Below are 16,526 nucleotides of genomic sequence, written 5' to 3'. Positions count from 1 at the left end.
ATGGATTGTGAATGTGTAAGAAAATGCTTCTGGGATGTTCTGGTATCTTGTGGCTCTGAATATTTCAGCAGTCACTCCTGGCAGGATAAATTGGAGGAATAGTTACTTTTGGCAGTAGCCAGCAAAAGTCAGTGCTTACACTTCAGGTTTTGAATAATCTAGAATCTTTACAGACTACTTTGCTGAGCAAATACATTAAAGATTCATTTACATATATTCAGCTTGTATTCAGGTTTTCAAGTGCATGGATCAGCACAGCACTTACCTTTTTTTTTTTTTTTTTGTGAAAACAGGTAATTATGTTGTAGCTGTACTTGTAAACCACCAAACAATAGTTTCCAGTTGTAACACTTCAGTGGTAGAGGTTATCACAGAACTGTAAGACAAAGAGTTATCTCAGAAATCTGCTGTTCTGATATTTATTGGGTGTTTTTCTTGGCTGTGGCCAGTTACAACTTTCAATATGTATACTCGTTCTGATGATCAGACTCTACAGTGTATACTCTAATAAAGAATTTCCCATCTGTGTATTTTTTTTTTAAAGGAATCAAGACATGATAAAGAAAAAACAGAAAAAAAAGAAAAACGAGACAGCACTGGAGGGAAAGAAGAAAAGAAACAATATCCTTTCACACATTGCTGTGAGGGTAGTGGAACACTGGAACAGGTTGCCCAGGGAGGTGGTTGAGGCCCCTTCCCTGGAGATACTAAAAGCTGAGGCTGGATGAGGCCCTGCACAGCCTGGTCTAGATGGGGAAGTCCCTGCTGACTGTGGGGAGGTCCCTTGGAGGTCCCTTCCGGCCTGGACCATTCTATGATTAGCATTTCAGGAAAATACAGAAAATGAGTTTCTTTTATTTAATGTAATAAAAAGGGCTTTTGTTTGTTGGATTTTTTTTTTTCCTTAATGTTGAGTCTACTCATAAATCTTCAGACAAGCACAGATAATGAAGATTGTTCCAGTCAAGGTAAAAACTTCTAGGATTTACTCTGACTTGATATCTTCTGTGGCTCCTTTTTGACTGGTAAAGAATATACAGACAAAACAGAATTGGAGTGTGAAAAGGGTGGAAATGCCCAGGATGGGGTTTTTGGAGTTCTTTTTGTTGTTTTGGGAGGATTTTTTTTGGAGTGGTTGATTTGGTTGGTTGGTTCTTGCTGAAAAACTTTGCCCTTCATCAGCACAAAGATTAGGTCCCAGTGAACTTCACATGAATTCACTAGACCTACCTGGCTTGACCGGTTACAACTCTTTCCACATAAAGCAGTGGACATTTTGCTTTTCACCTTTTAAAAAGTCCTTCTTTTACTCAGATTTTGAAGGAGGATTGATGTGGCTGAATACTTATCTTCACTTTCATGGCTGTCTTGGCTGGTCTAGAAAGTGATGCTATCTTTCACAAACACAATTTGTTATGAATTCTATTTAGAGATGTGAAGGGAGAATCTTTTTACTGTGAGGATGGTAAAAACTGTAAGTTTGCCCACCACAACAGGTAGCAGAGCTGTCATCTCTTGGGTGTTCAAAACCACAGCCCTGAGCAATGTGTTCTAGCTAATTCTGCTTGGTTTTGAGCATGGGTGTTGGACTGGACAGTCTTCAGAGGTCCCTTCCAGCCTCACTGGTTTTGAAATTTAATTGTATGGGTATTACATGTGAGACTACTTAAGGCAATGTTATACAGCAAAACTTAGTGGAAAGATTTACTGGCTGTGGACCCTGAAATTAACGTTGTTCCTTGTACCTGCAGTATTTGCTTGAGGTATCAGAGAAAGACTAGACCATAGTCCAAAGTTCTTACATTTGCCTCCAACTAAAAGAGCAGAGACCAGATCTGAAAGTTGTAAATGCTTGGCTGTTGGGAATTCTTTTCCAAGAGGCCTCAGGATTATAGAATGTCTTATATAGCAAAAAGGAGTGTTTCAATGAGGGTCCAACAGGTGAAAAACCAAAATTGGAATTCTGAAACCTCCAGTCATCTGGAAATACCTTCTGAAGAACGTCTCCACATGTGGATTGTGGCTGCAAAGAGGGAATTACTGCAAAAAGAGTCTTAAGTTTAATTTGGTGACACACTGCATTCAGCCACTGAAGCTGAGGGGAAGTGTTTGGTGGGGTTCTGTGTAACAACATACAGCTGATACTCGGTGCTGTTTGGAGGGTGTTGATAGGAAAAACGGATGGGTTATTGCTTCTTAGTGCTATTTGGTTTTGTGTTATCTTCTCAGAATAATAGAAGATGCTTCTGTGAATAGCTTCTAAACAGCAAATTAGGAGAACTCTTTGGGGAAAAAATTTAATAGAATTTCTTTGACTCTTTTTATCCTTCAGAACCATTATTGTCTGATCACTGTGGATAGATCCCAGTATAGTTTTATTTTCCTCATCATTGTTTGAATTGTGACTGGAACAAAATGTTAAGTTGTGAGAACAGTATTCGTTTGAACAACAGCTAATTCAATTATGTATGCCTTCATTGCAGGTGAGATTCAAATGGCAAGATATCCAGCTGTGACCAGAAATGTATTTTCCAGAGTATAGATTGCACAGAAATTTGTGAATGAAGAGGACCCATCTGCATCTCCTTTAAATTATTCAGTTCTCTGCTTTATTTCCCTGTGCTGAGGATTTAATTGTTGAGTTGTACATTACTGTATTTTTAACTTGTTGCTTAGTTTCTTACACATTTATTTTCAGTACCTGGCTGAAAGTGTTACCTATTCCATATTTTAGCACAATGTGCTGCAAACAAACAGTTGCCATAGTGCAAATGAGGTCTCATGTGTACAGATTTCCACTTTAGATTGTCAGAAATACTGCCTGAGTTTAGTAATTCTTTCAATCTGAAATGCATTCTTTTAGATGTTTGAAAACCACAAATAAAACAGTTATTGAACCTTTCTTTTTGGATTTACCTCATTTAAACTCAGTTTTTATTTATTACCTGGCCTGTTTTTAATATCAGTAACTAAAAAAAAAAAAAAAGTCAAGTGGGAGCAGTGTTTTCATGCAAAGCTTAGGGATTATTTGTATATTGTGCACAACGTTGACTTGTTTAAAGAAGCAAAGAACGAACCCCGTCCCATCCATCCCAACCTAAGCCTGTGCTCAGTTGTCCCTCGCCACACTTTTTGTCATGTTGTTTTTAGAGTAATTGGAAATGCTCTCTTCAAAACCCAAATAAATTCAGATCCAGTTACAGCTACAGGAGCTTTGTATTGCTGAACTTTAGTCGGAAAAGTTTCACAGGACATTTTTAAAAAAAAAAAAGAAAAAAATTTTTTATCTGCTGAATTCTACCAGTGTAACCTTTTTTCTAAATAAACAATAGTTTTCTCAATGGGTCGTAAATCATTCTCTGTGTGGTCACTTCATTGCTTTACGTGTCGGTGCGAAAGTTGAGGCTAGCTGGAGAGTGTGTTCTGTCTCGGTGTGTAAGCCCTCTGTACCTGCTTGCCGATCCGTCGCGGAGCGTGAGTGACATGGTGTGGTGCCTGCTGTGAAGTGACAGATGGTACACTTCTCCAGTGGATTTGAGACGCTCAGGCTTTGCCTTCCTGCATTCAGTCAAGTGGATGTCTTTTGAAGCATTTGTCACTCATCAAAAGCTCACTAAAATCTCTGGCACATTTTCTCCTATTTTAGTAAAATCAGATTGACTTAGTGTCTTAATACCTTGGTTCAGTTGGGCCTGTTTAGTTTCATGCCTGACTAAAAAGGAACGCTGGTTTCTGATGTAGCATGGTAGGTCATTATGGTGAAACTGCCATTTTAGTCACATTGGTCATTTTCCCCCCCGCCCCTCCTCTCCACAAGGTATGGATTTCCTTCAATAAAAATGATCAGTAGTTTGAACCATGAATCAGTTTGTGAAGGGGTCTGTCACCTGTATTGTTTTCTCTGGTCCTGCTCTCCCCCTTGTTCAAAAAAATCATATAGGAGGAGCTTCAGTTTGAGGGTCACTTCTTTCTCAAACTATTTTTTGATTCTCAAAGTATGTGACAATGGGGAAAATATGCTGATGACATAAAGACCTTTTAAATAGTTGCAATACAGCAATACAATTGCTGCCTTATTAGACCTTGACAGGTTTTTAATTGGACAAGATGATCTTGGACTTACAGGTTCTGTCCTCAGAGCAGATTAATTTGTTTTATTCCCAGGAGTGTTTAGAAATAGAGGGTTTTTTTGTATGAATTCAAAATTAACAAAGGCAAACCCGTAGCTATTAGGATATTTGCTGACTATAATGATAAAACCCAAACATTTTGTATCACATATTAGTATTATTAAACACAGAGGTTTCCTTGTCTTAGATATTTTGTGGTTGGGGTTTTGGTAGTGGGCTGTTTGCTGGTTATGTGGGAATTTTTTGGTTGTTGTTTGTGTGGGTTTTTTTTTCTTGTTTGTTTGGTTTTCTTTTGTTTAATTTAGAAAAATGGGAACTTGAACCAAAAGTTGGACACTCTGGGTGCATTACTAAAATTCCTCTGATTAGCTTTGCCATTTCTAAAGGGCCTGTCCCATAGTGCAAGGAAAAGACAAATTGGGAAGTGAATGAGATATGAGGGACCCACTTAATTAGAGGTGAAGAAGAAGAGCAACTAAGCTAAATACTCGGGTGCTTTTAATTAACTCATTAAGGCTGAGTCTTAAATTAAATGCTTCCATCAAAGTCACTCTGGTCCCTGGGATTTACTACAGTACAAATGAGATGAAGCTTTGGCTGGTTGTCCATGCACATGGCAGCCAGTGAGTGTTCCCAGGGAGCTGCCAGGTCAGCAGGCTGTCATACCTAGATGGGGTTAAGCTGGGGAAAGAAAGGGGTCACCTTCAGGTTTCTGAATGTAGTGTAGGCTCCAAACAAAACAGAAGAATGTCAGCCAAGTTACTTAGAAGTGAGTAGAAACTTTTCCACACCCTGGAAGTGTTCAAGGCCAGGTTGGACGAGGCTTTGAGCAACCTCATCTAGTGCAAGGTGTCCCTGCCCATGAAAGAGGGGTTGAAACTAGGCGATCCTTCAGGTTGCTTCCAGATCAAACCATTATATGAAACAACAATTTAAAATGTAGCTTTCAGGAGCAATGTACCTGCCCTGAAGGGTTCATTCCTTGCCCATGATGCCTGCTGACATGGCAGGAGCAGCCTGGTGCTTTCATGGGCTTTGTGAGCAGTAGTGGAAAAGGAGGAAAGATGTGGGAAGCTTGTGTCGATCCTTCTGCTGGTGTGGCAAGTGCAGCTACACCAGCAGCAAACTGCAGTGGTCAGATGGAAATTGCTACAGCTTGTGAAATCAAGGGCTGTAGCTGGCACACCTCAGATATGCTCTGCAATACTCCAGTTTCCTGAGGGGGTCCATTCCCTGAGAAGCAATATCCATACCTATGGGAGGGTGGCCTCCATAGGATCAGGCCCAGCCAGCATGGATTTAGGAAGGGCAGGTCCTGTTTGACCAACCTGATCTCCTTCTATGATTAGGTGACTGCCTAGTGAATGTGGGGAAGGCTGCAGATATAGTCTACCTGGACCAGGGGAGGTTTAGTCTAGATGTTAGGATGTTCTGTATGAAGGATGGGTATTCGCTTGTCACAGTGTCCCTTTCTTTCTGTAGGGAAGTACAACTGAGATTTCCAAGCCAGCTTAAACATTTTTTCCTCTGCAATTACCACTATGAAACATAACCACAATGGAGAAGATGCAGTCTTTTTTTGTCTGTTCTTTATGAAATTTGTCTTGTGATTCATAAGAAGTGATTCTCATTTTCCAACCTGTCCCTCTTCCCAAAGGCTTCTTGCTCAGAGTTGATTGATAAGTGAATGCTTTTTTCCAGATATGCCTTATTGCCTTTTTTTCTTCTTTTCTTCCTTATTTCTGAAAAGAAGCAGTGAGGGGGAAGAAATGGTCTGTAAATGAGGCACAAAAGCAGAGATTCATTGAACAATGAGAGCAGACTCAAGGGGCCTCCAGGTAAAAATAGTGTAATTAGCATAATATCATATGAGTAAACAGCTCCTGCTCCACCACCACCATTTTTGCACCCAACCCAGAGCTGGGGGTAAGACCCTCACCAGCCAAGACACCACACAGAGGAGCTCAGCCCCAGTAAGGAGGCCCAGCCAGCACCTGTGGATGATATTGGAGTAGTCATCAATCCTGTTCCTAACAGCCGGGGGGCCACCAGGCCCCCCGGCCTTTGTTGTCACCACCACCATCACCCAGTGTGCACCATGGGCACTCACCAGTGACGAGAGGAGGCTCCTCCAGCCCAGATGGGCTCAGCTTAGGGCTGCTGCCTTTCCTGGCGGGGATTAAAAAGGGGAGTGGGTGGGGAGGGCCAAGTGGCCACACCTGGAGAGGGAGGAGACTCCAACAGGGCCCAGGTGCTCTGGGATTTGGGGGAAATGGGGGCAGGTGAGGGACTTTAAGGGTGTCAGGTAATGATTGGACTAGGGTGAATGGGAAAAAAAATAGAAGTGGGTGGATTCAGATTGGATGTTAGGAAGAAATTCTTCACCATGAGGGTGGTGAGACACTGGAATGGTTTGCCCAGGGAGGTGGTGGAAGCCCCATCCCTGGGAGTTTTTAAGGCCAGGCTGGATGGGGCTCTGGGCAACCTGATCTAGTGTGAGGTGTCTATGCCCATGGCAGGGCAGTTGGAACTGGATGATCCTTCAAGTCCCCTCCAACCCCAACAATTCTATGCTTCTAAAACAATTTTCACTTCAGGCTAGATGTTAGGAAGAAATTCTTCACAGAAAGAGTGACTGGCCATTGGAATGGGCTGCCCAGGGAGGTGGTGGAGTGACTGTCCCTGGAAATGTTTAAAATAAAATTGGATGAGGCACTTAGTGCCATGGTTTAGCTGATTAGATGGTGTTGGGTCATAGGTTGGACTTAATGATCTTGAAGGTTTTTCCCAACCTGGTTAATTCTGTGATTAATTCTGGTTTTTGGTAATTAGCCTGCTCAGCCCATATTTGGAATGCAAATCCAATATTTGGAATTCAGATCCAATATTTGTTGAAAAGGTTCAAATGATATTAAAATCTGCTCCCTGAGCACACAACAAACACCCCTCCTCAGGAAATGCCAGCCCCCTCATTGGAAGCTCTCACAGCAGCATGGGTGGGAAAGGGTTAGTCAAATGGAGACATTTAAATGGGTGCTAAACCAGAGTGCTGTGAGCTAGAAGGGGGTTGGATGGCTGGGACCTCTGGTTGTACAGTGCCTCCTTCTCTGCACTACAAGATGATGTCAACCCCGGACAACACTGTGTTCTTGTTTTAATTACAAGTGCAATGGGCTGGGACAACCTGACACCACCTGGTCAGTGGTGAGTTGAGGTATCTGCTGTCTTCCTGTCCTGAGTACAAGTACAATCAGAAGGGACATTAGGCACTTACTAACCATGCCTTAAACGCCTGCTGCCTGGTAAACATGCCCAAAAAATTCCTTCGCTCTGGATCACAGCCCATGCTGAAGGGTGCCAAGGTTGCCTGACAGGAATAATGGCCAAAGTGGAAAAATTCCAACCAGAGTCAGTCACCTTGTGACCCTGTAAGTACTGATAAATCTCATGTGAATGTTATCAGGCTGAAATCTTCAAACAAGTTGCTGTGATGATTATGGTAAATTCTGTTTAATCACCCTGACAACTGACTAATAATTGTTATCCCCTTATTCCCTGCACCCCTCACCCTTTTTATGTCCAGTCTCCTCTGCAAATCATCCTAACTCAACTGTAACTTGAATCCTTCTTCCATGCAGTAGTTAATAAGGTGAACTTTGCCCCTCAAATTGAATCTTGATAAATTTCTGCTAAACTTTTAAAAGTTCCATCACTTTCAATAAACTCAGTCAAATTATGTCTATCATTTCAGCAAAACATATTGCTGGTTTTTTATTCTGTGAGGTGCATTCTGCTCATTCCACAGCAAGTAGGATCCTAAATCATGATTCCATAACAAGCAATTGAAGTGGTTTCAAACACACATCAGCCACAGACCCACCTTTCCTATGGGGTTGGGCTGGGCTTGGGGCTCTTCCAGCAGAGCTCACGTGCTAGGCTTCAGCTGGGTGAGGCTGGGGGACACCTGGGTTGGCTGGGGAGAGCCCCCAGCTCCTCGCAGGAGATAGACAGCAGTCCTCAGGCTGCAGCCAACTGGGACCGCGTTTAGAATTGATGGGCTTCCCTCCTGACTGGCCGCTGCATGTCAGTGTTGCTCCAGACAACGGCAGCGTGCAGAGGACCACGTCCTGCAGCTAAAGCCTGGGAGCTTTATGTGAGTTTTCTGGTGCTTTTAGTAGCTGGGCACCACTAAAACTCGTGGGCACATTCTCATTGCATGGCTGAAAGCAAACACTTCTGAGCTCTTCATAGCCAAAAAGGTGGGTGGTTAGACCCAGGGAAATGGAGACACAGGGGAAACTGGCTGGTCCCAGACCCCACCCCCACCCCCGCTGGTCCTGGCACTATCCTTTTGCCCTTGCTGTGCCCTCAGTGGGGACCAAACTCTTGTGTCCCCACTACACTTGTGGCCTTGACCCAAACCCCAGTGCAGAGCAGCTGGCTGTTGGGGCCAGCACACAGGCACTGCTCCTGGTCTCCCACCCAGCCCCACTTCTGTTTTCCTGTAATCAATTTCTTGTGTTATATGGTACATTTTCCCTACTTGTTACAGCATATCAAGCATCTGCCATGTGCTCATTAATTGGTCAATTACTTTGTTTATGTGCTAGACATTATCTAAAGCACCAGTCATTACCAGCAGCATGGCTGTGGTCTGTGCTGTGCATTGCTTTATAGGTTTTATGTCCTTACTTTCTCCTTGCCATCAAGGCCAGGAGGTGCATGTGGGGAACCCCATTAAATCTTTGTGGACTGGTCACCAGCTCAGCCCCACTCCTAAGCTCGGAGGTGTCTGTACAGGTCCCCACTCTTAGAGGGCAGTTCTATCATTGTCTGCCCTGTTTCCCATTCCTCCTTCACTTTAGCTTGCTTTCTGCTGCTGCCTTCAACTCCTCACTGCTCTCACACTGCTTGAAACTAGAATAAAGTACGAAAGGCCTGAAATGGCCACAAAACAGATTCTGGGAGAATCCTGTGTCTGCCAGGATAAGCCAGGTGTCACAGCTCAGGCTGGTTTCACTCCTCACCTACTGCTACAAATTGGCTCCAAGTTCACCTTTAGGTGTCAGCGCTGCCTGCTTGCTTGGCGATGTCAACAGCCTCATCACCAGCTAGAAATAACGTGCTGCTGGGAAGACTCTGCTCTTCCCCCGCCGCCTCCCCTGCCAGCTCTATTGCTTCTCATGGCACTTTCCCTGCTCCTCCTGCCCCCTCCTGCTCTTCTGATTACAAATTGCTGCAGTGTGGAATCCTATCCTTCTGTAAGACATCCTGTCATCCTAAAATGCCAGAGCCATCGTAAATAATTTAGGGCTAACACTTCAATGTTAACCACTGCAATAAATAAATACTTGGTATGTGCACAAAGGTTTCATCATCCTGCCCTTCATGTCAGCCTGTGGAGGTTCTGCCACCCAGCAAATCAGTCTGCTAGTGCTACAGTACCCAGCAAAACCAGCGCTGCAGGTGTTTCCAGTGAGCTTCATCAGCTGCACTGGGCATCATTTGGGTGTGGAAAGCCTCGGAGCTGGGAAGGGGCAGAGGTCAGACTCTTACTCTGGCTGTAAGGTGTGTATAGCAGCTCCTTTGCTCAGACTCCCCTCTGGGAACCAGGGTGGTGTCAGGCTGCTCCTCACTCACAGGGCAGCTGCTGCCCCTGCTCACACCCGGGCAATCTGCCCAGCACTTCTGCTGATGCTGTTGCAGTGATGCCACCATGTCACACATCAGTCTCAGTAGGTACTCTGTTCATGAATGATGAAATAAAGACTTGAACATCTGAGTACAGAGCCAGAGCAGGACTAGAGTGACTTTTTGCAGGACAAAGGGTGGAGATTTTATCACAGAATGTTTTGGGTTGGGAGGGACCTTTAAATGTCATCCAGTCCAATCCCACTTGCTGTGAGCAGGGACATCTTTAACTAGATCAGGTTGCTCAGAGTCCTGTCAAACCTGACCTTGAATGCTTCCAGAGATGTGGCTACTACCACCTCTATGGACATCCTGTGCCAGTGTTTTATAATCCTCATTGTAAAAAAACGTTTCTTCCTTCTATCTCACCTAAATCTCCCTCTTTTAGCTTAAAACCATCAGATTTTGTCTTAACAAGCCTTGCTATAAAGATTGTCCCCCACTTTAAGTATTATAGCTGAACTTGCCTCCCCATAAGGCACCACACAGAACAGTAGAGGGGGCAGAACGCCAGCCTGAGGTTTCTGGGCTGGGCAAGATGTGGCAGGACCTGTCCTGATGCCACTGGTATTAGCCCATGGCAGAAGGCCAGCCTGGGCCATGGGATCACTGAGCACAGGCCAGCAGCATGCTAGGGTGCGTGCAATGCTGCTGGTGTGGGCACTGATACCAATTTTAGATGTATTGTGTTATGAGTTAGTATTACTTTGAATTTGATAATATCCATGAAAATATTATCTCTGTACTTAAATCCTTTAGTTTAATTGAATCGAGCTATCATTATCCAGAGCTTGTTTATGTATTGCTGCCTGCAAAATAGAGTCAATTTTCCAGACTGAGATGACGAATATGAGCACCAAAGACATTTTGTAATTTAATTTTAATAACCATGACTTGTTATTATTTTAATAACCATAAATAATATTTCACTGAAAAAAATAATAATGCTGCAGTGCTTGGCTCAAGACCTTGGAAGGAAAACTATTCCATAATAATATAGTGGAGGTGGCTTTTCAGCTTATTATGATTTGCTTTATTTTGTTGTCAGATGTGCTCCCTGCTGCTAGGGCTATGGGGTTTTTAGGTCTGAACTTGACTACTGCTGAGGTCCTTTTGCTACTGCGGATGGCTCTAGAGACTCGATAAATTGCTTTGAATTTTTCCTTGTATTATTTCCCCCAAGAGTCCCAAGCCAAAGTCACTTTGCGGTGTCAGACCATTTCCTTTCAGGGCTGGTGCATCACCTGCAGTCTGTGTTGCAAAGTCCAGGTTTTCACCCAGTGTGCACTGCCCCTGCAGCCTAGCAAGGCCCCAGGGCCCTGCCAGCCCCTGCCTGCCCAGTTTTGTAGGACCAGCTCCTGCACCTTACCATTGTGGCTATGGTTCTGTTCCCATCCCAGCTGGCTGGGCTCTCCCAGCTTGCTGGTGCAGCCCTGGTGCTTCACCCCAGAGTTAATTGCCTTGGTTGGCCTGATGTGCATTTATTAGCAAAACTTAAGACCCATTTTGCTCAGCTCTGGTGCTTGGTGTGACCCCAGCAGAGCCACACTGCACCGGCTACAGGTTGGCCATCAGCCTGCCATTGTTGGTTTGTTCATTCTCCCAGCTTGGTGCTAGGGCTCAGCAGTCAAATTAAGCCCTGCTGGCAGTGGCAGATTTTGGCAAGTATATGGGGAAGGGAGTATCACTCACCCCCATGGCTGGTGCAGGGCTGCGTGTGGCCATCAGGCACTGGGGAGTAGTCTCTGGAAAAAAATGCAACCAGTCTGCATTGGCCTGAATGTTTGTGGTGGTTCTAGGCTATGCCTTTAAAATTGAGTTACAGATTTTGAGCAGAAAAGTAGAAAAAAATAGAAAAAAATCATTATTGGGTGTGAAAAGGAAAACTAAAGATAATTCTAAACAATTTCATTGGAGAAATGTCTGCTATAAGACTTGCTGTATCAAAACATTCTGGGGGCTTCTCTTCTCTGCTCGCTTCGCTGGGGAGAGATTAACCTGCTTTTGCTGACCTTGGCTGCATTATTTTGGTTAAATCTTCAGACTAAAGGACAGAACAATATTTTTTTCCATGCTTCCCTGCATTGATTGTGTGGGTGCTTTACATATAAATAGGCTCATTTCAGCAAGGGCTGCCCCAAGGCCAGGGTGCTGTAGGCATCTCCCTGCCACACAAAGGGCTGGTGGCACCAGGTGGTGTGGTGACCTTATTATCCCTAAACCAACCTGAAACCTTCAGCCTTGCAGGATGGTTTAGGGTCAGGTATTTCTCCCTTTTTTGCTCTTATTTAGACCTTGCTTATTCCTGAACTTATTTTGCTGTTGCTGAAGACTTGGCTGGAGACATGTAGGTGGGCTCTGTGTTCCATCACTGTGCTCATGTACAACAAGCACCAGTAGCTGGTGGTAGGCCCTCAGGAAGCTGGGCAGCCCCATGGACAGGGTGCGCCGCCCAGCGCCGTGTGCTGACCAGGGCAAGGTACCAGGGTGATTGCCACACAATTTTACCCACAGTCAGAAGCATCACAAAGGTGGCACTCCAAATCCATGCAGCCCATCTGGCTGGGTTTCAGGGAGTGCTCTGACTAGCAAGTACCACACTGGTCACTCAGACCCCATGGCCACCTGCTTTGCAAGCAGTGCTGCCATCCTAGGACTTTCACTGTTAGATTTATTTGATTTTTTTCCAGGAGATGATCTCCACAAACCAGCCATCACAGTCAAGTCTGGTCCTGCTCCAGCACACACTAGGTCTTCATAGGGAGCATCACCAATAGTGGTTCCTGAAGTAGCCTAGTGGGAGTTGGTTTCTGATGGGGACCATCAGGCTGGTTGGGCTAGGGGTGCCCTCAGAGGGGTTGCCCCTGCTGGGGTGTGATTTGGGTGCACACTATCTGTTTAACACCAGGATCACTTCCTGGTTTAGAGTTTGCAGTGACTTGTCAAAAACAAACTGTAGATAAGGTAAACTTCATAAATTGGATCTGAGATCAACCAAGGGCATCACCAGCAGACATAAAAGTCATCATCCCATTCTGATCAGTGGTCAGACCACACTTGGAATAATGTATTCAGTTTTGGTCCCCACTATACAAAGAGAATTTGACAGGCTGAAAATGGTCCAGGAAAGGGTGACCAAGATGATCCAAGGACTGGGAAGCTGTCATATGAGGAATGGCTGAGAGAACTGAGTTGGTTTAGCCTTGAGAAAAGGTGGCTTAAGGGAGATGTTATAACCATGTTCCAGTGTTTAAAGGACAGCTACAAAGAAGACAAAGACTCCCTTTTTTACATGGAGTCACATGGAAAAGGGGAGAGGTAATGGGTACAGTTTACTCCTGGGAGGTTCTGATTGGACACAAGAGGACAATTTTTTTTGCAGGTGAACAATCAGCCATTGGAATAACGTCCCCAGGGAAGCAGTGCAGTCCTCAACATTGGACACAGAATCACAGAATCACCAAGGTTGGAAGAGACCTCAAAGATCATCAGGTCCAACCTGTCACCACAGACCTCCTGACTAAACCATGGCATCAAGTGCCACGTCCAATCCCCTCTTGAACACCTCCAGGGATGGTGACTCCACCACCTTCCTGGGCAGCCCATTCCAATGGCTAACGACTCTCTCAGTGAAGAACTTTCTCCTCACCTTGAGCCTAAACTTCCCCTGGTTCAGCTTGAGACTGTGTCCTCTTGTTCTGGTGCTTGTTGCCTGGGAGACTACCCTTCAGGTAGTTGTAGACAGCAATAAGGTTTCCCCTGAGCCTCCTCTTCTCCAGGCTAAACAATCCCAGGACACTGTAAAGATTTGACTGGACAGGGTAGGGGGCCATCTTGTCTTGACTATACTTTTGCCAAGAAAGGTTGGACCAGATGATCTTTGATCTCCCTTCCAACCCAGGGTTCTGTCAGTTTACAGTTAAATACTTGCAGGCATCTCAAACAGAGTGAGACAGGCTTGGCTAAAGGGATATCCATAGGTAGAGACTCTCTCTCCTCTGGTGAAAAGATAAGTGGGATAATGTTTTTTTTTTTTTCTTTACAGTTTTATTTACAAAAGGTATTAAAACTCTTTGTACAACACCTCATTAAAATGAGGCTCAGTAATTGATGCCCACACATGCAGTTTATGCTTTTACAGCCATTAGTTTGCTTGGCAATTTTTCTGCTCACTGAAGTGCAGTTTCAATGACCAAAAACAGGAACGTAAATTAAAAGGAAAAAAAAAAAAACAAAAATAAAAGAAAAAAAAAAAAAAAAAAGAAAAGAAAGAAAAGAAAGAGGAAAGAACCCCCAAATCCCCCAAAGCATAACAAATGAGAGAAAGATACTGAAACAAATCATGGTGAGACTACTGCCGAACTTCTGATAGCTCGAAGTTGGTAGCCGGAATTGGTAAGCACTCGACACGTTTTGTTTTAGCTTTACATGCAAGTTTAAAAAATATCGAACCATTTACCAAACTCCCTTCACCAGTGTGAAGCCTCCACTCTTAAAAAGTGATCTGAGAAACATACATCTTTTATACAGCTTTTAAGAAAAAAAAAAATGTTTCTTTTAAATACAACTCGTAACTGCACAGCTTTAGCTCGCCCTTGCTGGGGACGGGATCACCTTCAGAAGTTGAAAAAAAAACAACCCCACACCCAACCCCAAAACCATAAAAAAAAATAATCACAGTTTCATGAAAAAGAAAACGAAAACAAAGCAACCTTTCTTTTTTTTTTTTGTTTGTTGGTTTTGTCAATATCCTGTTAAAAACTTGAACAATAAATTATTCTCCTATGAGCTTTTAAAAGTACTTTATATTACATTTTGTTGGAAATACTTATTTTGAACAAGACTTCCCCCGTGTGATTCATATAATCTTTTTTTTTTCTTTCCCCCCCCCCCTTTTTTTTTTTAAACTGGTTTTTTTTTTTTTTTTTTAAATTCTAGTAAAAGTTCAAATCTATCATCAGCAAACTAAATTCCTAAAGGGTCAGACTGCTTTAAATGAGTCTCTTCTTCATTGTATGTTACTGATGAAATAAAACTCTATAGCAAACTACAGAAAATACATCTTGTCGATTAGAGGTAATTAGTATGCAGATATTCCATTGAACATTTCCCATGTGATTGACAATATGTTTTTAAAGGGGTTTGGTATATATTTTTTTTGTCTTTTGCTTTTTTATTTTTTTTGTTTGTTTGTTTTTTTAAAGATGACGTTAAAGTAGTTTTCAGGCAGAGGCTCAAGGCTGGAAGGCTGCTGCTGCCTAATGTTGGATGTGAGTAGTAGTGAGCCCTACCTGTAGCAGTGTCGGCTGGAGCACGGTGTCCTCTTCCCAGAGAGGGCAAGGGCAGGCGCAGCCTCTCACCAGCAGCCATGAAACAAGAGTTGGCAGGAGCTGATATAATATAACAGTACTAGCAGGAGTCATGTTAGATCGCTTAATATTACTCTGGAACTGCAGCTCTAATTGGAGTTACTATCCTCTTTCCTTACTTCTGTTTTAAAAGGACCATTAATGGAGAAGCGTTAGCTGAGCACAGCGCTAGTCGTGACAGAACCGGGCTGAGGCAGAAGCAGGCCTGGGGAAAACTAACCTGCGCTTCTCTTGCTTCATTGCTTGATATTAAACAGTGAATTAAATGCAAATGCACAGCAAGAAAAGAGATATATGGTCTGAACCTAAACAGCTTCTCTTTTTTGTGTGTTTTATTTTGTTTTGTTTTTTTTAAAGCCACCCAATGCCATTTTGATAAAGCACCTGTAGGTACGCCTGATGATAGAGAAAAAAAGGAGTGCACTATTTCTGCCTGCACCTTAGCTACCTTGTCAAGAAATTAATTTACTGATCTGGAAGCAAGACATGCAGTTCTACAAATTACCTTCTTTTGGATTTACAGATTCACAGTCATTGACCTTAACAGTTTTAGCGCAGATTCTTTTCTTCAGGTGTCACACCTTTTACCGCGGTACAGAACTGCCCAGGTTCGCTGGAGAGTTTAAAGTGGCTCAATAAAAAAAAAAAAAAAGGTAAAAAAAAATCACACCACTGGTAAGTAAATACTGAAACATCTTGACATCAGCTCATACAAGCAGTGACAGGCCAGTCCGTATTCGCACGCAGCAGATTTCTGAGGCTTTGTGTCAGGAGGAGTTTCATAATTTGATACAATTGGGGTGGCTGATGAAACCGGCTGCAGTTTGCTTTCAGGACACAAGTTCATTTACTGTGCAGTGGTATCAAAGAATGGCTTTTGTTGCACTGATTTTTTACAAGAATTTTTTTCACATACTAATATCTTGTTACCAGTCCCTTCCTTTTCTTTCTATCTTTTTCACTTTTCTTTCTTTTTTTAATATTTTTCTTTTTTATATTTTTCTTTTTTACTTTTCCTTCCCTTTCTTACTTTCTTTTCTCTTTTCTCTTTTTTCTTTTCTTTTCTTTTCTTTTCTTTTTCTTTTCTTTTCTTTTTTTTTCCTTTTTCTCCTTTTCTCTTTTCTTTTCTTTTCTTTTCTTTTTTCTTTTCTTTTCTTTTCTTTTCTTTTCTTTTCTTTTCTTTTCTTTTCTTTTCTTTTCTTTTATTTTCTTTTCTTTTTCTTTTCTTTTCTTTTCTTTTCTTTTTTTTTTCTTTTCTTTTCCTTTCTTTTTTCCTCTTTTCTTTTAATTTCTTTTTTTCTTTTATTTTATCTATTTTTCTTTAGTTTTATTTTTC

The 16,526-nt window shown here is 42.9% G+C and overlaps 1 protein-coding gene across 1 annotated transcript in view; it reads left to right on the top strand.

Moving 5' to 3' along the window:
• THOC2 (THO complex subunit 2) overlaps positions 1-1,057 on the top strand; it is a 55,205-nt gene extending 54,148 nt beyond the window's left edge. The window contains exons 37-38 of the mRNA XM_054169763.1: positions 545-621; positions 921-1,057. Coding sequence (XP_054025738.1) covers positions 545-621; positions 921-948 — 105 coding nt within the window. The 3' untranslated portion in view covers positions 949-1,057. The remainder of the gene's footprint in view (positions 1-544; positions 622-920) is intronic.
• Positions 1,058-16,526: the final 15,469 nt, after the last annotated feature.

Source organism: Dryobates pubescens, chromosome 18 (genome assembly GCF_014839835.1).
Source record: "Dryobates pubescens isolate bDryPub1 chromosome 18, bDryPub1.pri, whole genome shotgun sequence".
NCBI classification, from domain to species: Eukaryota; Metazoa; Chordata; class Aves; order Piciformes; family Picidae; genus Dryobates; species Dryobates pubescens.
Note: the sequence above shows the minus strand (reverse complement) of the source record. Positions and strands in the feature narration are given on the sequence as shown.